At 43.4% G+C, this 22401-nt stretch overlaps 1 protein-coding gene across 1 annotated transcript in view; it reads right to left on the minus strand.

Annotated features, from left to right (window-relative positions):
* The window catches only part of abcc8 (ATP-binding cassette, sub-family C (CFTR/MRP), member 8), a 309145-nt gene that overhangs the window by 50468 nt on the left and 236276 nt on the right, over positions 1-22401 (minus strand). Inside the window, exons 24-25 of the mRNA XM_041198027.1 lie at positions 18502-18749; positions 6276-6442 (exon numbers count right to left, since the gene is read on the minus strand). Coding sequence (XP_041053961.1) covers positions 6276-6442; positions 18502-18749 — 415 coding nt within the window. The remainder of the gene's footprint in view (positions 1-6275; positions 6443-18501; positions 18750-22401) is intronic.

The raw sequence follows: 22401 nt of genomic DNA on the forward strand, positions 1-22401 counted from the left end.
GCCCTCAGACCATCCTGGTGGGGGATGGAGGTGTAGAGGTCTATCTCCTACCCAAAATCCACAAACAGAACTGCCCCGGTAGACCGATCGTCTCAGCTTGCTCCTGCCCCATAGAACTCATTTCTCGTTATCTTGACTCCCTTCTCTCTCCCCTTGTCCAGTCCCTTCCCACCTACATCCGTGATTCCTCTGACACCTTACGTCACATCAACAATTTCCAGTTCCCTGGCCCCTACCGCTTCCTCTTCACCATGGACGTCCAATCCCTCTACACCTCTATCCCCCACCAGGATGGTCTGAGGGCCCTTAGCTTCTTCCTCGAACAGAGGCCCGAACAATCCCCATCCACCACTACTCTCCTCTGTCTGGCTGAACTTGTTCTCACGCTGAACAATTTCTCCTTCAACTCCTCTCACTTCCTCCAAATAAAAGGTGTGGCTATGGGTACCCGCATGGGCCCCAGCTATGCCTGTCTCTTTATGGGGTATGTGGAACATTCCTTGTTGCAGTCCTACTCCGGCCCCCTTCCACAACTCTTTCTCCGGTACATCGATGATTATTTCGGTGCCGCTTCATGCTCTCGTCAGGACTTGGAAAAATTTATTAATTTTGCTTCCAATCTCCACCCCTCCATCATTTTCACGTGGTCCATCTCTGACACTTCCCTTCCCTTCCTTGACCTCTCTGTCTCAATCTCTGGTGATAGACTGTCCACCAATATCCATTACAAACCCACCGACTCCCACAGCTATCTCGACTACAGCTCCTCACACCCCACTTCCTGTAAGGACTCCATCCCATTCTCTCAGTTCCTTCGCCTCCGTCGCATCTGTTCCGATGATGCTACATTCAAAAACAGTTCCTCTGACATGTCCTCCTTCTTCCTTAACCGAGGTTTTCCACCCACGGTCGTTGACAGGGCCCTCAACCGTGTCCGGCCCATCTCCCGCGCATCCGCCCTCACTCCTTCTCCTCCCTCCCAGAAACATGATAGGGTCCCCCTTGTCCTCACTTATCACCCCACCAGCCTCCGCATTCAAAGGATCATCCTCCGCCATTTCCGCCAACTCCAGCATGATGCCACCACCAAACACATCTTCCCTTCACCCCCCTTATCGGCATTCCGTAGGGATCGCTCCCTCCGGGACACCCTGGTCCACTCCTCCATCACCCCCTACTCCTCAACCCCCTCCTATGGCACAACCCCATGCCCACGCAAAAGATGCAACACCTGCCCCTTCACTTCCTCTCTCCTCACCGTCCAAGGACCCAAATACTCCTTTCAAGTGAAGCAGCATTTCACTTGCATTTCCCCCAACTTCGTCTACTGCATTCGTTGCTCCCAATGTGGTCTCCTCTACATTGGAGAGACCAAACGTAAGCTGGGCGACCGCTTTGCAGAACACCTGCGGTCTGTCCGCAAGAATGACCCAAACCTCCCTGTCGCTTGCCATTTTAACACTCCACCCTGCTCTCTTGCCCACATGTCTGTCCTTGGCTTGCTGCATTGTTCCAGTGAAGCCCAACGCAAACTGGAGGAACAACACCTCATCTTCCGACTAGGGACTTTACAGCCTTCCGGACTGAATATTGAATTCAACAACTTTAGGTCGTGAGCTCCCTCCCCCATCCCCACCCCCTTTCTGTTTCCCCCTTCTTTTTTTTTTCCAATAAATTATAAAGATTTTCCTTTTCCCACCTATTTCCATTATTAAAAAAAAACCCACTAGAGCTATACCTTGAGTGCCCTACCATCCATTCTTAATTAGCACATTCGTTTAGATAATATCACCAACTTTAACTTTAACACCTATGTGTTCTATTGTACTATTGTCGTTGACATCTTTTGATGATCTGCTTCTATCACTGCTTGTTTGTCCCTACAACCACACCAACCCCCTCCACCTCTCTGTCTCTCTACCTCTCCGCCCCCCACACACACACCTTAAACCAGCTTATATTTCAGCTCTTTCCTGGACTCGAACTCAAGTTCTGTCGAAGGGTCATGAGGACTCGAAACGTCAACTCTTTTCTTCTCCGCCGATGCTGCCAGACCTGCTGAGTTTTTCCAGGTAATTCTGTTTTTGTTTTGGATTTCCAGCATCCGCAGTTTTTTTTTATAGCAGTATAATTGAGTCAGCAATTAGTTCTCAATAATGCTTAAATTACATGTTGTGAGACACTTGCCCATAACTCTATTGTCTTTAAAGTGTGAAATTCTGACAAGAAATAATGGCATAACTTTATCTGTCTGCCAGGAAACTCAGTGATCTGCATCAAAGCAGGTAAACCATTAGACTGAAGAAGAGTCATACGGACTTGAAACACTATCCCTGTTTCTCTCTCTACAGATGCTGCCAGACCTGCTGAGTTTTTCCAGAATTTCTTGTTTTTATTTCAGACTCCCAGCATCTTCAGTATTTTGCTTTTATATTAAATCATTATAGACTGTTGACAGATTTAGAAAATTCCAGGTTCCCTAAGCTACCTGCTTGCTTCACATTTGGGCTCTCTAACTATGGCTGAAAAACACTAGCAATTGCAGTAATGAGGTTCATAAGGAATGAAAACAAAAACAAAAATACCTGGAAAAACTCAGCAGGTCTGGCAGCATCTGTGGAAGGGAGCACAGTTAACATTTCGAGTCCACATGACTCTTCAACAGAACTAAGGAAAAATAGAAAAGGGGTGAAATATAAGCTGGTTTAAGGAGGGGGGTGTTGGGACAAGAGAGCTGGATAGAGGGCCAGTGATAGGTGGAGATAACCAAAAGATATCACAGACAAAAGGACAAAGAGGTGTTGAAGGTGGTGATATTATCTAAAGGAATGTCCTAATTAAGGGTAGAAAGCAGGACAAGCAAGGTACAGATAACGCTAATGGGGGTGGGATGGGGTGAAGGAATCAAGAAAGGCTAAAAGGTAGAGATCAAACAATGGATGGAAATACATTTAAAAACAATGGAAATAGGTGGGAGAAGAAAAATCTATATGAGTTATTGGAAAAAACCAAGAGGGGGAAAAATCAGAAAGCAGACAGAATGAAGGTGTTCTGCAAAGTGGTCACCCAGTCTGCATTTGGTCTCTGCAATGTAGAGGAAACCGCATTGGGAGCAACGAATACAATAGACTAAGTTGAGGGAAGTTCAGGTGAAATGCTGCTTCACTTGAAAGGAGTATTTGGCCCCTTGGACGGTGAGGAGAGGGGAAGTAAAGGGGGCAGGTGTTGCATCTTCTGTGGTTGCATGGGAAGGTGCCATGGGAGGGGGTTGAGGTGTAGGGGGTGATGAAGGAGTGGACCAGGGTGTCACAGAGGGAACGATCCCTACGGAATGCTGCTGGGGGGGTGAAGGGAAGATGTGTTTGGTGGTGTCATCAAGCTGGAGTTATCCGCAAGCATTACCCAGATCTTCCTGTCGCTTGTCATTTCAATACTCCACCCTGCTCTCTTGCCCAAATGTCTGTCTTTGGCTCGCTACATTGTTCCAGTGAAGCTCAACGCAAACTGGAGGAACAGCACCTCATCTTCCGACTCGGCACTTTACAGCCTTTCGGACTGAATATTGAGTTCAACAATTTTAGATCATGAATTCTCTCTTTCATCCCCACCCCCTTTCTGATTTTTCCCCCCCTGTTTGTTTTTTTCAATAATTTATATAGATTTTTCTTGTCCCACCTATTTCCATTATTTTTAAATGTATTTCCATCCATTGTTTTATCTCTACCTTTTAGCCTTTTTTGATTCCTTCACCCCATCCCACCCCCACTAGTGTTATCTGTACCTTGCTTGTCCTGCTTTCTAACCTTAATTAGCACATTCCTTTAGATAATATCACCATCTTCAACACCTCTTTGTCCTTTTGTCTGTAACATCTTTTAGTTATCTCCACCTATCACTGGCCCTTTATCCAACTCTCTTGTCCCAACACCACCCCCCCTCCTTAAACCAGCTTATATTTCACCCCTTTCTATTTTTCCTTAGTTCTGTTGAAGAGTCACACGGACTTGAAACGATAACTATGCTCCCTTCCACAGATGCTGCCAGACCTGAGTTTTTCCAGGTATTTTTGTTTTTGTTTTCGATTTCCAGTATCCGCAGTTTTTTGCTTTCATAAGGATGAAACTGGATGGACCAGCCAGCATCGACCTAGGCATCGGAAATGACAAGGGCAAGCTCAGCCCTGTCAACACTGCAAAGTCCTCCTTACTAACACCTGGGACCTAGTGCCAAAATTGGGAGAGCTGTCTCACAGACTAGTCAAGTAACAGCCTGACATATCATCCTCACAGAATCATACCTTACAGTTATTTTGCAGACACCACCATCACCATCTCTGGGAATGTCCTGTCCCACTGGCAGGACAGACCCAGCAGAGGTGGCGGCACAGTGGCATACAGTCGGGAGGGAGTTGCTCTGGGAGTCCTCAACATCAGCTCTGGGCCCCATGAAATCTCATGGCATCAGGTCAAACATGGGCAAGGAAACCTCTTGCTGATTACCACATACCACCCTCCTGCAACTAATGAATCAGTACTCCTCCATGTTGAATATCACTTGGAGGAGGCACTGAGGGTGGCAAGGGTGCAGAATGTACTCTGGGTGGGGGACTTCAATGTCCATCACCAAGAGTGGCTAGGTAGCACCACTACTGGCCAAGCCCTAAAGGACATAGCTACTAGGTTTGGTCTGTGGCAGGTGGTGAGGGAACCAACAAAGGGGAAAACCATGCTTGACTTCATCCTCATCAACCTGCCTGCCGCAGTTGCATCTGTCCATGACCGTATCGGTAGGAGTGACACCCACACAGTCGTAGTGGAGATGAAGTCCCATCTTCACATTGAGGAACCCTCCATCGTGTTGTGTAGCACTACCACCATGCTAAATGGGATAGATTTCAAAAAGATCTAGCAAGTCAAGACTGGGCATCCATGAGGGGCACTGTGGGCCATCAGCAGCAGCAGAATTATATTTGAGCACATTCTGTAACCTCGTGGCCTGGAATATCCCCCACTCTACCATTACTATAAAGCCAGGGGATCAACCCTGGTTCAATGAAGAATGCAGGAGGGCATCCCAGAAGCAGCACCAGGCATATCCAAAAAAGAGGTGTGAACCTGGTGAAGCTAAAATACAGGACTACTTGTATGCCAAACAGCATAAGCAACAAGTGATAGACAGAGCTAAGCAACCCACAACCAATGGATCAGGTCTAAGCTCCGCAGTCCCACCACATCCAGTCATGAATGGTGGTGGACAATTAAAACAATTCACTGGAAGAGGAGGCTCCACAAGTATCTCCATCCTCAATGATGGAGGAGCCCAGCATGTCAGTGTAAACCATGATGCTGAAGTAATTGCTACAATCTTCAACCAGAAGTGACGAGTGGATGATCCATCTCGACCTCCTCTGGAGGATCCCAGCACCGCTGGTGCCAGTCTTCTGCCAATTCAATTCACTCCACGTCATATCAAGAAACAACTGAAGGCACGGGATGGTGCAAAGGCTATGGGCCCTGACAATATTCCAGCAATAGTACTGAAGACTTGTGGTCCAGAACTTGACGTGCCCCTAGCTAAGCTATTCCAGTACAGCTACAGCACTGGCATCTACCCCGCTATGTGGAAAATTGCCCAGGTATGTCCTGTACACAAAAAGCAGGACAAATCCAACCTGGCCACATCCACAAACATTCGCTCCCTCCACCACCGATGCAGCAGCGTGAACCGTCTATAAGATGCACTGCAGGAATTCACCAAGGCTCCTTAGACAGCGCTTTCCATGACCACTGCCGCCTAGAAGGACAAGGGGAGCAGATAGATGGGACACCACCACCTGGGAGTTCCTCTCCAAGTCACTCACCATCCTGATTGGAAATATATCGCTGTTGCTTCATTGTCGCTGGGTCAAAATCCTAGAACTCCCTTCCTAACAGCACCGTGGATGTACCGAAACCACATGGACTGCAGTGGTTCAAGAAGACAGCTCACCACCACCTTCTCAAGGGCAACTAAGGATGGGCAATAAATTTTGGCCCAGCCAGCGATGCACACACTCCATGAATGAATAAAAAAAAAACACATAAATGTCACAAGCTTTTTTTAACTATGGGAGCAACTCCAGCTTAATCCACATGCTGGTGAACTGAAATCAAAGGGTGAAAAGTGGCTGGTAATCTGAGTCATGTCAGTTTCCTGATTAAAATCAGGGTTAAAATTCCGTCCTTCAAATTTTAAGTCAATATTAATGGAATACCATTTTAAAAAGAATGTAATACCTCATTGGTGCCAGGATGACCTTGTTGAGCAAACTCTTGTGTAGTTCCTTAGTCACTTTGAGACCTGTCCATTCCACAGCAATAGAGGTGACTAAGCAGAGGACAATTCCCAGGCAGCAGAGAATGCTGAACACTATGGTGTAGGAGGAATGATTGAAGCGACAGTCCTGGAGCAGCAAATATAAGACCACCAGAGAAATAAAATTAGCAAGATTGTTTCCTTAAAGTGAGTTTCATGGGATTTACCAGTATTACTAACAGAGCCCCGTAAAGTGCAAACCTGTGGCAAAGGTTTCCAAATGTTCCTCACTTTTAAATTAATAGAAGGAACATTTGGAAAAAGCTCCATTTCAGGCTGCAATCCCCCTGCCTGATATTCCTGTCTGTGCTCTGTCCCAACAATGCTTTACAATTGCTTGTTAAATGTATAAAAATATCCCTAGATTTCTGGCAGGCTCTATGTCCCATTCAGAAATATTCAGTCATGTTGCTTAATTTTCCAAAAGATTTTTAAATTTTCTCTTTTATTTCTATAAATGGCAATAAACACCTTAATGTCAGTTTAGATTAATAAAACACTTGTAGCCTTTTGATATATCACAAAAAAAGGATGATAATTATTGATGTGTTTTTATGAGCAGGAGCTGTTGATGCTCCTGTTTATGAACTACAACTTTATGCTTTAAATCCCAGTTAATGAATGAATTATCTCTGCATTGGGCTAACATACTAGTCAATAGACTTAAGTGGCTGGGATTTTTATTTTCTGCTGAAATAGCAATGAAAGAAAAAAGGCATAAGTAGGTAATTCTGTAATTGTCACTTTAAAATCTATATTTCATAGACAAGTAATAAAGGCACCGAGTGTCAGAATGTGCTATGGATGTAGCCAAGTACAGAGCCCTTCAATGGTCCAATTGCAACTTTTTGCAAGGGGTTCATGGTGGGAAGGTGTTGGTCAAGTATGTCTGTTAATGAAGTCTTCATAGTTTTCAGCAAGCAAGCTTTATTAACTGCTTGTAACTATATACATTTATACAGTAAAGGGTATAGGCAAGGAGCTATCTCCATGTCTCAGCCTTAACACGTCTCTGCTCAACACCACACTGACCCTAGGTCAGGATCATGTGCCTTATTGGATCACAGTATGGTCGGTAATGTACTCTGTCCCACATTAACCCTGTATGTGCCAGAGCCATGTGCTGCAGTTAATTGCAAATGCAAACATGCTCAATGATGTCTCATAAATCACTGTTAAATGTATTAAAAAGTATAAATGTATTATACAGATATGCATATTTGTCAATGGAACCCTGTGTTTAACCATTTGAATAGAACAGAACATGAAGTTGTCGCAGGCTACATGTATCATACAAGTAGTATACATACCACACTGATAAAGTCAGAGGAGAAGTGCTTTCCTTCTGTCAGCAGAGGTAAACTTTATTATTGTGTCAGGGCAGAAAGGGCTTTATTCTGCACCTTACTCTTAGCTGGCCAGTAAATGCAGAATCTAGAGTAAGTTGTGAAAATATTTTCCACTTCAGGAACTGACAAAATAATGTACAAAAATTGAAGAGAAAAAAGAAAATCACCTGGGAATCATTGGGCTAAATGCAATATACAAACTCTTAAGCCTGGATTTTTGTACACGATTTGCGTGCACAGAGTTGAGAGAATTCCCGCTCCATGAACCCGACTTCTATAAATGTCTGACTAAATGTCAGATTTTCAGTCTGGAGAGGCTGGTTATGTTAGCAGTTGGGGCAAGTGACCCTGGAAGTAATGAAGGGTTGGGTGACTTGGGTGCAGATAAAAAGTGGGCCCTCAGAAAGGCCCATTTGAGAGGTTGGATGTCTATGGTGAAGTCCCTGTGCCTTGGAGGAGATGTCATAGACTTGTCAGGTGAGTAGAAACTCTAAGGGCAGAATTTTCCCCCTGTTGTGCAGGTGCGCCTCTGATCGGTGCCCCCAATCGGGGGGGGGGGGGTGTGCCGCCATTTTACGTGGGCGGGCCAGCTGTGCGGGCGGGATTCCCTAAGCCGAAAGTGCGCTCTTTCACACATGCGCGCAAAAGAGCGCACTCATCTCCCTGAGGCTAAATGCTGCCTTAGGGAGATCGGCTCCAAATTCAAATATGTTAAAAATAGAACAATAAAATTTCCCTGACATGTTCCCTCATGTGACACTGTCACATGAGTTGGGACATGTCCATCACTTTTAGTTAAACTTTTATTAAATTTTTAAAAACCTACATGAAACCTCATCCTGACCATGGATGAGGTTTTATGATTTCTCTGAAGCCCACTAGGGCTCCCCGCCTGCTTGCCAACCTTAAGGTTGGACAGACAGGTCCTTTAACTACTTTCTAAATGGCCTCAATTGGCTGTTGACAGGTCTGCGGGCGCATAGCTGATTCAGCTGCACCCCTGCCGACCTGAAAATTGAAAGGACGCAGGGTGACGTTGGGAATTCTGCCTGAGATCATCCCGCATCATTTTACATGTTGGCATGCAGGTCCCACCCCCCCGCACACCAACTGGGAAATCCTGCCCTAAATGTTGTCTGACTGTAAGCTGACCTGGGACGGATGGCCTATCATGGGCTTTCCCCAGGAAAAAATTGTTATTATTGCTGTCTATTCACAGTGTACTGTGTACTGAGGTGCTGAATGCATGGGGTGAATTCACAAGGCACAGCATGGAAATGGCATTCGCTTGCCACCACACCCTGGTACAGATATTCTGCAGTCATGCAGTTAGCTGCCAAGACTCAGTAGACAAATGACGAACAGTGCCCATCCACTTGCTCTACACCCATCTACTAGCATGCACTCACACATTTGACCCTTGACCAGATTCCTCACATCTGCACATTGTCACAGCATAACAGTGTGACTAAGGGGAAGTAAACCCTTAACAGGACTGTTAACATAGTGGTTGCCTGGATTGATGACCGCTGTGCACTAGCAGCCAATCCCTTCAATTCCACCTGAAGGCTAATCCAGGGTTTTGGAGGCAACTGAGGAGGATGATGGTGCCAGGAGCTCCTCAGCACCCTCATCTTCCTCCACCTCCCCAGCACCTATGCCAGAGCCCTTGGCTGCTCCACATGTGCTAGTGACCTCGGTTGCCCATGTAGAGATGCAGAGGCTGCAGTCTGAAAGAGATTCTCAATGGCTGCCTGCATGACAATGTCGGTCACCATGCTCCTCATTGCCATATAGAACAGCCTGCCTCCACCTCCTCCAAAACAACATGTGGCAGAGCACTTTGTAGGAGGGTGTGAGTGCACTGATGGGTTCACCGTGGTTACACTTTTCACATTGTATATATCTCATTTGAGCACTTTTTGAATATATTTATGTGCACCACTTGTAGATGCCTTAGCCTGTATTTGTACATTACAGAACTTCAAAAGAATGGTAACATTATGAAGAGTGCTCTTATCAGTGATAATGAAGGTGACATGCTGAGGTCCAGCTTGAGATGAAGTCATCAGGGGCAAGGGTGTAACCATATTTGTGAGGCATTGGAGGGCTTCTACCTCCTCTGGCCTATCACATAAGATTCCAGTGTTTAAAGAGATGCTCCTTGAATCTTTCATTGCCCATCTAAACTTGACTTTAAGAAAGGTTCAGTGATCAGACTCCATGAACAGATGCTGGGCAGCAGGTGCATCTCAAGCATGTGTGCTGAGTGCAATGTACTCATCTGCAAGGCAGTGTCACATATTGGCCTAGGTCTAAACATTACAGCTCAACAGGCCATGTAAGCTCCAGGGAATACTGCTTGTCTGCTGTTCCAACTACTTTGCTTTCTAGATGATAAAAGATGTGCTTTGTAAGGGAAGCAGAAGTTTATGGAAGCCTGGAATGTGGCTATGGCATTCACCTCAGAAACTGGGCCATTGGCTGGAATGGATGTGCACAAGTTTTTCAAAGAGCTGTTGCAGTTATGGACTCATCCTGCACAATATGTCTCATCTGCATGTTTTCTGACATGTACAATCCTCTCAGCATGTAAAGGATGTCTTAAGCCATGTCACTCTCAGCATTGTGGGCATGGTTTGATTATGGACAAGGTGGCAGCTTTGGCATCTCACTTACAGGCACTAGCAATTATGTGAGGGGGCCAGGTTGTCAAAGGCTTCTTATCATGTGTGTTTATATTATGTTGAGGACCATAGTTATGACATGAGAGTTTCAGTCATTTTAATGTAACTGAGTCAAAATCATTGATATTGATTCTCTGCCTCATGGGGGATGGCATTCCCCTGAGTAATTATGGCGTCAATTCTTTTGAGTTTTCAGTTCTTTACTTGGAAGTTGCTCATGAGGGTCTGGCTGATTGCAAAGGTGAGATAGGAGGAACTTCTGTGAACTGATTTTGCATGAGGATATATCTGGTGATGGTCTCCTTCCACACAGAGTCAGCACTGGCTACATGGCCATGCCTCCCAGTTGCTCTGCCATTGGCAGCTGTTATGACCAGGTGAGAAGGGGTGAACTGGCACCCCTCTATTCAACCTCACGGTTGGTCACAACAAAGGTTTAAGTTTCTTCTTCACGAGGATATTCTTTTTCCAAATCAGAATGTATTTAACTGGTTAAGCTCTGAGCAATAAGGAACAAATGAAGCAAGGTTCTCTTGAGTGAAAGAAAGAGCAAATTCATTAAGCACTAAACTTGAGAAACATAATGAAAATGTGGCGTCAAGCATTCAGCCCTCATGCAACCATTCTAACACACACACACACACACACACACACACACAGACGCGCGCGCACGTAGATTTTAAATGTTGCAGCTGATTTAAGTTAGTTGATTTCTTGGATGCAGTCCGATGTAGAAAATATTGCAATTATTATGAGATCTCGGTTCACTGGTAGGTTTCTAGTAGAGTTTGCTTCTCGAACTGGGCAAAACTCTTATTCCAAAGGAGAGAGAGAGCAGCCCTCAGCCTGTTTCCTCTGCTGAAGACTTTCTTGACACCCCGTGTCACTTGCAATCTCTTTCTAGTGTCTGGGAAGCCTTGCCTTGAAATACTTCACCCATTTTGTATTTCCAAAAGGTTTTAGGTGTGTCTATCTGTGGCAGCCGTTGTTTCAATTTCCAGTACTTATCAATTTTTAATATCTCTTTCTTACAGTTATGAGTTCTGATGGGTGTCTAGATTAGAGGGAATGTCTCTCTCTTCACACTCTGGGTGATTTGTTGGTTTCTCACCTTCACCTTGGAATGTGGCCTTGCATTTTTAAGCAGTTTCCTCTGTCTCAGTTTAAATTGCAAAATCTCTACTCAGTTGAAAGTTGAAAAATCATATTTTCAAAAGATAAAAGGGCATAGCCTTGTAACAGTGGCCTCCTCATCCTCCTTCTTTTGGGAATCATCAGAATGGACAGGGGTTTCCTCTTCCTCCTTATCTTCCTTGTTCTCCTCCTCCGAGGCTGGAGCTCTGCCCATTACATTTTCATCATCAATTTCTAGGCCCCATCGCTGCACAATGTTGATACACTTGCTGGGGCATACTGCAGGGCTCCACCTGAGCAATCAAGGCATCTGAAGTGCATCTTTAAAATGCCAACAGCCTGCTCAATTGTACGCCTTGTGACACCATGGCTGCTGTTGTAGTTGTGTTCTGCCTCAGTTTGAGGGGTCCTAAAAGGGGTTATGAGCCAAGTTTTTAATGGGTTGCCCTTGTCCTCTAGGAGCTAACTATGGACCTGCATTAAAGAAGGGTCATACAGACTCGAAATGTTAACTCTATTTCTCTCTCCACAGATGCTGCTAGACCTACTGAGTTTTTCCAGCATTTTCTGTTTTTGTTATGAATCTGCATTGGTGGCTGAAGTAGCTGCGGGAGTTAGGAGCTCCTTACTATGAAGGAGTCGTGGCAGCTACCAAGAAACCTTGCACACACTTGAAGGAAGACCTTGTTGCGGTCACAAACCCCCTGGACATTGAGTGAGTGGAAGAACGTTCGGTTGATGAAGGGCTCTGAAGAAAAGTCATACGGACTCGAAACATTAACTCTGTTTTTCTCTCCACAGATGCTGTTAGAGCTGCTGAGTTTTTCCAGCATTTTCTGTTTTTGTTGTCTATGAAACACCACCCTGTTTGAGGCGGAATTTCCAATTTCTGGGTGTGTTCACATTTTCGCAACAATGGAGAGGCCCTCTGTTACAAAGGCTTCCTTGGACCATAGCATAGTTACAACTCAGAAAGATGCCAATTGGCCTAATGTGTCCGTGTCACTCTCTGCAAGAGTAACTCTGCTAGCCCCACTCCTTTGCCTTTTCGCTTAGCCCTGCCAATCTTCTCAGGTTCTTATCAAAAACCTTTTTGAAAGCCACAATTGAATCTGCCTCCACTATACTATCAGGTAGTGCACTCTAGATCCTAGCCATTTGCTGCATAAAACAATATTTCCTCATGTTGCCTTTACTTCTTTTGCAAACCACCATAACTTGGTGTCATCTGATTCTCAACATTTCCATCAACGGGAACAATTTCTCCCTGTCTACTGTGTCTAGACCCCTCATAATTTTGAATACTTCTATCAAATTGCCTTTCAACTTTCTCTTTTCTAAGGAGAACTACCTCACCTTCTCCAAGCTATCCACTTAGCTGAAGTCCCTCATCCCTGGAACATTTGTGTAAACATTTTCTGCACACTCTATAAAGCCTTTACATTCTTCCTAAAGTGCAGTGCCCGGATTTTAACATAATACTCCAATTGAGGCAGATCCAGTGTTTTGTAAAGGAAGTTAGTAGTTTTATATTAGGAAGTTAGTAGCACTGAGGAGTTGTCTTGGGAATAAACCAGCTTTAACCAAGAGGTCTGCCTGGATTCATTCTTCCACCACATTACTCACAATGTGAGTAATGGCCACCAGCATTATTTCATTGCAGTCAGATTTGTTGACCTTAATTTCTGGAATTCCTTGCTTTTGTACTCTATGCCATTATTTATCAAGCTCAGGGTCCACTTCACTTTTTAAACCTCTTTCCTAATCTGCCCTACCGCCTTCAACAGTTTGTGCACATATACTCACAGACCTCTCTGTTCCTGTACCTCCTTTAAAATTGTACCCTTTATTTTATATTGCTTCTCCCCATTCTTCCTACTAAAATGTATCACTTCACATTTCTCTGTATTAAATTTCATCTGCCAATTATCCAGTCATTCCACCCTCTCTAAGATTATCACTATCCTCTTCACAGTTCACAATACTTCCAAGTTTTGTGTCAGCTGCAAATTTTGAAATGATGCCCTGTACAACTAGTCTAGTGTTCATTAATATATATCAAGAAAGGCAGCAGCACTAGTCCCAAAATACATTAGGCTCTCCAGAAATTAAGGTCAACAGATCTGGCTGCATTGAGATAACACTGGTGGCTGTTACTCACAATAAGAGGCTGTGGTTAAAGAATTAATCCAGACTGGTCTCTTGGCTAAAGCTGGTTTATTTCCAACACAACTCCTCAGTGCTACTAACTTCCTAGTAGCTTCCACACAAAGTGTTCCAGCTGTACTTTTTTATTCTATTCAGTTGGGATAATTAATGCCCATCACCTGTTTAACTACCAATTGGTTTTAAGAAGATGATTGCCATAATAACAGTGGTAACAAACAGTTTATCAGACAGTTTATAATACAGATCATTGATGAAACTTCCCTGAAAAGGGAAACAATAGGAAGCGACGTTAGTTAGCATTGACTACTTCCTTCTGCATTGCAATGGCATCATTCTTTCAGTTTTAGTTCAACCATTAAGCTCTCTGAGTTGGGTGGGTGGCAGGACAGACGATAATTCAAAATTCACCAATAGTAATTATTCAGTAAACTGTTCTTCTGCAGATTTAAGACTGAACAACTGTATACATGAAAGGTTATTTTCAGGGCAGTCTGGCAGAGTAACAAATAAACTGATCTCTGCTGTGCTTTCCTCGACGCTCTGAAATAATTACAGTTAGGCTAGCAGCCACAGCAGCACTTACCCATGTCATTAGATGATACGCTGTACCTGACAACACTTGAAAACAGGATTATTTTTAATCTACATCCTTGGGATCATTAGGCAGTCACTCCTGTCAGAGACTTAAGTAATTGCTCATGCTCTTAGACAGCTTCAAATTATGCTGGGAGTGGTGGGAATTAAATGCAAAATGCCAGTACATAGCAAATGAATTCATTCATGTGTAGTATGTGTGAAGGCAAGTCCTTGGCTCACTATCTGCAGCTGCTTCATCCTGAGCTGTTTTCTTGGCAGTTTTTGTCAGTGGTGGTTTATCATTGCCTTCCACTCTCAGTGGAAGGGCAAGGAGACAGGTTCCAAGTCTACCTCAGCTGGAACAGGAATTGAACCTGTGCTGTTGGTGTTATTCTGAAGCATATGCTAGCCTTCAAGCCAACAGAGCTAAATGGCTCTAGCAAATGAACTCTATTTTATCATTTTCATCCTTTGAGGCCAAATAAATAGGTTACATCAAACCAATCTGCCCTTTGATCGTGAGTGTGTTAAAGTAGTTTCAGGGATCTATGGCTGAGTAAAGTAGACTAACTGTACTGGCTTCCAGGATTTACTCCAAAAATGAATTGTATTTGTTGTTTTTTCAAATATGGAGCAGATATCAGAACTTGCATTCACCACTCATAAAGGAAGATCATTTTGGATAAACATAGAGACCTTGTCTCACTCTTGCTGGATTGCATAGCACTGAAGCTTTAGTTGCTGGCCAGAGTTACTTGGAAAAGGAAATGACCCGCTTGGCAACATATCAGGAGCAAGTTATTTTGCAGCCTTGGTTTCATAGAATCATGCAGCGCAGAAGGAGGTCACTGAGCGCATTCTGCCTTTGCTGTTATCTTGGATGTTTCATTGCTTTATATATATGCTTCCATATTCTTTAGAACATCTTTCTTGTCCTCAACTAACTCTGGTCTCAGCCAATGTTATATATTTTTTCATTTTAATAGTCACTTTCTTTGGTTAGAGAGAGTCTTCCAGGTTTCACTTTTTGGGAGTAGCAGCCTCACAACTGAAATATCCTTTAGAATACTTAACTATCAAGTGTACCACTGGTTGTATCGATGGAGCAATGCAGAACAATTAGATTCAAGGCTTTATTGTTAGTTCTAGATTGCTTACTGGCTAAGCATTGCTGTAATCTGTGCATGTATACTTGCAGCAATGCGGAGCTCTGCTAACCACTATCTAAATCTTTAATGACTGGAAAGATTTTACAGGATAGTCAGCTGTTTGTTAATATTGAAAAGTTTACAAATGAAACTTGAGAAGTTCCTAAGCCATCCAATAAATGGTTCAACATCGCCTGCAAAAAAGTCTATCTAGTATCAGCCCACTGACTTCAACTTCTACATTTTGGAATGACAGAAAGCTAGGAAAATGTGGTTGTGTAGCTCTAATTAAGTATGGCATTAGTACAGTAGTGAGAGATGGCCTTAGCTCGAAGGAGCACGATGTAGAATCAGCTTCAGTAGAGTTAAGAAATAGGAAAGAGGTCACTTGTGGGAGTAGTTTTATAGACCCCTAACAGTAGTCAAACTTAGGACAGAGTATACAGGAAGAAATAAAAGGAGCGTGTAAGAAAGGTACTGCAACAACCATGGGTGACTTTAATCTTCATGTAGATTGGGCAAATTAGATTGGCAAAGGCAGCCTGGAAAATGAGTTCATAGACTGTATTTGAGTCAATTTCTTAGAGCTGTATATTCTAGAACCAGGGTATTCTAGACCTAATGTACAATGAGACAGGATTAATTAATAACCTCAGTAAAGGTGCCTCAAGGCGACAGCGGCCATAATATGATAGAGCTTCGCATTCAGTTTGAAGGTGAGAAGTTTGAGTCAAAGACCAGTTTCTTAAACCTAAATGAAGGTAATTGTAAGGATATGAAGGCAAAGTCGGCTAAAGTGAGCTAGGAAACTTGGTTTAAAGGTAGGCCAGTTGAGATGTAGTGGCAAACGTTTATGGAGATATTTACTAGCTCTCAGCAAAGATTTATTCCAGTAATAAAGAAAACTCCTTGAGAAGGATGCATCATCCTTGGCTAAATAAGGAAATTAAGGATGGTAACAAATTGAAAGTGTATAATTCTGCAAAGGTTAGTGGTAGGTCAAAAGATTGGACAGATTTTAAGAACTAGCAAAGAAAGGCTAAAAAGAATAAAGAGGGAAAAATCAGAGTATGAGAGAAAGCTAGCTAAAAATATAAAAGCAGAAAGAGTTTCCATAAATATTTAAGAAGGAAAAGAGTGTGTGTTGGTCCTCTGGAGATTGAGTCTGGGGAAATGGCGGAGGTGTTCAACAGGTATTTTGTACCTACCTTCACTGTAGAAGACTTAGGAAACTTGAAAATCAAAAGATGAATGGGAGGGTGGAACCTAAGACAATCACCATCACCAGGGAAAAGAAAGGTGCTGGGAAAACCATTAGACCTAAAGGCTAACAAGTCCTGAGGACCTGATGTCCTGTATCCTCGGGTCTTAAAAGATGTGGCCGTAGATATAGTAGAGGCATTGGTTATAATTTTCCAAAATTCCTTAGATCCTGAAAGGGTCCCAGCAGATTGGAAAATAGAAAATGTAATACCTTCATTAAGAAAGGGTGAGGCAGAAGGCAGGAAGCTACAGGCCAGTTAGCCTAGCATCTGTCATAGGGAAATTGCTAGAAGCTATTATTAACAAAGTTATAGCAGGATGCTTAGAAAATCATAGGCAGAGTCAACATGGTTTTGTGAAAGGGAAATTGTGTTTAATTAATTTATTAGAGTTCTTGAGGAAGTAACAAGCAAGGTAGAAAAAAGGGTACATATAGATGTGGCGTACTTGGATTTCCAAAAAGCATTTTATAAGGTGCAACATCAATAAGAGCTCATAATATAGGGAGTAACATATTGGCATAGATAGAAGATTGGTTAGCTAACAGAAAGCAGAGAGTAGGGGTCATTTTGGGGTTGGAAAGCTGCAACTTGTGCAGTGCCACAGGAATCAGTGTTAGCCCTTCACCTATTTACAATCTATATCAATGACTTGATTGAGGGGACTGAATGTATAGTTGCTAAATTTGCCAATGACACCAAGGTAGGTAGGAAAGTAAGTTGGTCAAGAGTTGGCAATGAGTCTGCAAAAGGATATAGACAGGTTTAATTAGTGGGGCAAAAATTTGGCAAATGGAGTATAATGTGGGAAAATGTGAATTTGTCCACTTTGGCAGGAAAAATAGAAAAGCAGTAAACTATTTAAATGGAAAGAGATTTCAGAACTTGATGGTACAGAGGGATCTGGATGTCCAGGTACGCGAATCACAAAAAGTTAGTAACAGGTACAGCAAGTGATTATGAAGGCAAATGGAATGTTGGCGTTTATTGCAAGTGAAATGGAATATAAAAGTAGGGACGTTTTACTGCAGCTGTACAGGGCATTTGTGAGACCATATCTGGAGTACTGTGTACAGTTTTGGTCTCCTTATTTGAAAAAGAATATAATTGCATTAGAAGCAGTTCAGAGAAAGTTCACTCGATTCATTCCTGGGATGAAGGGCTTATGCTATGAAGAAAGATTAATAGTTTGGGCCTATACTCATTGGAGTTTAGAAGGATGATAGGTGATCTTATTGAAACATATAAGATCTGGAGGGGCCCTGATAGGGAAGATGTTTCCTCTGTGTGGGAGACTAGAACTAGGTGATACAGTTTAAGACTGAAATTAGGAGATTTTCTTCTCCCGGATGTTGTTAGTCTGCAAAATTCTCTTCCCAGCAAGCAGTGGAGGCTGGGGCATTGAATTTATTCAAGGCTGAATTGGATAGATTTTTGATAGACAAGGTAGTCTAAGAGTTATAGGGGCAGACAGGAAGTGGAGTTGAGACCACAATCAGATCAGCCAGGATCTTATTGAATAGAAGAGCAGGCTTGAAGGATCAAATTGATACTCCTGCTGCTAAGTCTTTTGTTCCAAGCTATTTACATTGCAATTATTGTATAAGTATTGCGTGAAAGCCAATCTGATTGTGTCAAACCACAATATGTCTGGGGGTACAGAATCAAATCCTGTCTTAACTACATTGCAATGTTTCTTCTACTAGAGTTTCGAAGCAAGCTGAATATCTGACATTTGCCTGTAAAGCTGGGCATGGTAAAGAGAGACATACATAAGGGGAGAATGGCTGAAAAGCTCACTATGAAATCTTGCAGTCTTTACCTGGATTAGAGAACAGTTTCTTTTCTCTGCTTCAATCTTAACTTGAATAGCATCCGAGGTCCATTTTGCTAGCCAGTAGTCAATTGCCACCATCACTGTGTGCTTGAAGAGCTGTGAGAAGATCAGCAGGGGCAGCAAAAGACAACCTGCAGAGCTCAGGTACTTCCCACAAGCGCGCCATGGCATCTTTGCTCTCTGGCGCAGGACAGATGAAAGGTTGTCCTCATCACCACTTTCAGTAATATCTTCTGTAACAAATATACAAAGGAGGTCATAAGGACAGTGGGCTAATATATCAATTTTCCCTTCACATTTGCTGCAATGCCTATAACCGAACAGACAAGAATGTGTAAGGTTTCCTGTCATATCCATAAGACATGAAAGAGATCATAAGCTGTTTAAATCAAACATTACTTCTGCTTATTTAAAAATAGACTATGCTGAACTAAAAGCATGGCTGCTGCAGAGCTGATGATTTGCAATTTGGCTACAGTTCTAGAAACTTCCAACAGTAATTACGGGACAAAGCTCAACCTTCATTTTTGTGGATCTCACTCCTATCATTTTGTGGACCCATTACAATCAACGAAACAAGGGAGCAACAGGTGATCTCTCTCCCCAGCCTGGACTTGTAACAAAGAGGGAGAGCCATTAAAACTCATTATATCTGTGGAGGCACTAATATCCACCATCTACCTCCTAGGTGAACAATAGGCTTTGACCCGAAACATAGAGCAGAATCTTCAGCTCGGCGAGCAGGGGGCAGAGCTTGCTCGGTGGCACGTAAAATAATGCGCGGTGACATCGGGCGTGCGTCCCAACGTCACCGCGCGTCATTTCGACTTTCAGTTCAGCAGACGCGCACCAGAGGCAGCTGCATGCCTGCCAAACTGTCAAAGGCCTGTTAAGGCCATTTGAAATCTAATTGAACCAATTAACTGAGCTGCCTGTCCAACCATAAGGTTGGCGGGCAGGCAAAGAGCCCAGACGGCCTTCACAATTTTCATGAAACCTCATCCACGGGCGGGATGAGGTTTCATGAAGGTTTTTAAAGTTTAATAAAAACTTTTCATAAAATTCAAAGACATGTCCCAGCTCATGCGACACTTTCCACATGAGGGGACCTGTCTTAATTTTTTTTTCTTTGTTAAAATTTTTGGTTCTGAAACTAATCTCCTTGAGGCAGCTCTGTGCCTCAGAGAGATTTCTGTGCTCTTTCGCACGCCCCGACTCAGTCTTCTCCCCCGCCTGCATAGGGAGCACTCAGTGCTTCCGGGTGTGCATCACACTGAGCGGGCCTTAACTGGCCCGCCCACGTAAAATGGCGTCGATCGGCTGCACGCCTGCTCCCACATAACCCTGCACCCCCGATGGGGAGAAAATTCTCCCCATAGAAACTGATTGTTAACCTGAAATTGACTCATCAATGGGCAACACCGTATGACCGAAGCTCCTTTGGCTTTTGGAAAGTTTTAATGTTACATTCCTGGACTCCCAGAGCAGTCTGCTGTTAACATCCAGCCTGTCAACACCAAAGCAGGACTCCAGGCTGACAATAAACCCTGCCTCAAGTCTAAACCTCCTCGAGGCTTGCTCCTCTGGAAGATTCCTGCCATTGCCTGTATAACGGATCAAGTCTCTGTATACCAACCTCACCTTGCTGCATCATTATCAGCTTTGAAGGAATTCGGCAACTCCTGCTTTCAGCTAGCTGAACCTGCCTGAACTATGACTCCTACATGAAGGAACCCTCACTGGACTCTAACATTTGGACTCTAACATTCACTTGAATTAATATCCCTATCTTTGCTTTTTTTTCTGCTTTAAATTACTTTTCTTTCCTACATCCTTGTGCGCTTGTGGGCAGAATATTAAGCTCGGTGGGCAGGCACGCGCCAACCCGACTGAGCATAAAATGACGTGTGATGAGGTTGGGCGAGCGTCCCAACGTCATCGCGCAGTCCTGCGATATTTTATTCGGCAAGTGCGCGCTGGAGCCGGCAGCACGCCTGCCAACAATTAAAAGGCCTGTTAAGGCCTTTAAAAAGGTAATTAAATTCAAATTTACATTGCTTGTCCAACCTTACGGTTGGCGGGCAGGCAAAAAATTTTTAGGAAACCTCATCCATGGGCGAGATGAAGTTTCCTAAAGCAAATAAAAATTTTACACTTGAATTAAAAACATATCCCTGCTCCTCCTGCCCCCAGCCCAGCAGCACTGAGGCTCTCAGCACACGTTTCACCTTGGCTGCCTGTTAATTGGCCAGTCAGTGTGAAATAGCGGCCAGTGCCTGATCATGGCTAGCGCACCATTGCGCAACCACTCCCAGACCCGCCTACTGCACCCACCCGACGAGGGGAAAATCCTCCCCATTGAAGCTTTAGTAGCTTTGTATTGAAATTTTGCAATTATAGTTTTTTGGTACTGTGTCACTTCTAATTTATTTTTGTGTGATTAGATGGCAGAAAATATTCTTTATTCTGTTATGTGATTGCTAAATTTGCTCACTATTATCGTGTGCTATTATCTTCTCAGGCCCTATGATTTCCTACCTTCAGAGAGAACAGCTCTAGAAGACATTTTCCTCCTTAACAGAAACTTTGATATTAAAATCACAAGTCATTAAAGGAAACCTTATTTGGAAGATAATATATGTCAGGATAATGCTTCTGGTTATTTACCTATTGCATTGAACTAAATCTTGTGTGTATAAAGGCAATCTACAGTAAAGGAAACAGTGGCACCTAACATGTGCAAACCTGGGTTACACAGCAAGAAAAATATTTTGTTCTATTTTTAAATAGAGATAGGTACCTTGCAGTTGGTGACACATTTCTACAAAATAATATATTGATTATTTGTAATCCACCAGATGATCTGGGTGGCCTCTTGCAACTAGCCACTATGGTCTTCCTCTTCTACTTCCTGATTCTTATATATATCTCTGATTTCAGTGATATTGAGGTAGGAAAATTCGGGCGAACTATCTGTTCTAGCATGGGCCCACATCTAGATGCACTTTTGTGCTCATTAAAGTAAGGAATGTCTGTACTGGTGAATGGAACACTTTTCCACTTCAGTACTCAATAAAGAACTTTCAATTGAGGTACAGCATGTATTTATTACATTGTACAGTCTATTGTTCTCTTCCCAACACATTTCCAACTAAAAATACCTCCAGTGCGATAATTGCATTTCCTACAACAGCTATGTTTGTGAACTTCCTCTGGGAAAGACTAATTTAAAGTCAGAATGGAATTAAAGGCGATTCTGATTATTGGTCTGTGATCACTAAATACTAGGTTGTACTGCCCAAATGCACTTCAATTAACAGTCTGAATCACAGAATCACACAGTGCAGAAGAGGCCCTTTGGCCCATCGAGTCTGCACTGACATGTGAGAAACATCTGACCTACCTACCTAATCCCACTTTACCAGCACTTGGCCCATAGCCTTGAATGTTATGATGTGCCAAGTGCTCATCCAGGTACTTTTTAAAGGATGTGAGGCAACCCACCTCCACCACCCTCCCATGGCAGTGCATTCCAGACCATCACCACCCTCTGGATAAAAAAGTTTTTCTTCACATTCCCCCCTAAACCTCCTGCCCCTTACTTTGAACTTATGTCCCCTCGTGACTGACCCTTCAACTAAGGGGAACAGCTGCTCCATATCCACACAGTCCATGTCCCTCATAATCTTGTACACCTTGATCAGGTCGCCTTTCAGTCTTCTCTGCTCCAACGAAAACAACCCAAGTCTATCCAACCTCTCTTCATAACTTAAATGTTTCATCCCAGGCAACATCCTGATGAACCTCCTCTGCACCCCCTCCAATGCAATCACATATTTCCTAAAATGTGCCGATCAGAACTGCACACAGTGGCCAGAATGTTTA

The sequence above is a fragment of the Carcharodon carcharias genome, chromosome 10 (assembly GCF_017639515.1).
Source record: "Carcharodon carcharias isolate sCarCar2 chromosome 10, sCarCar2.pri, whole genome shotgun sequence".
Lineage (NCBI taxonomy): Eukaryota > Metazoa > Chordata > Chondrichthyes > Lamniformes > Lamnidae > Carcharodon > Carcharodon carcharias.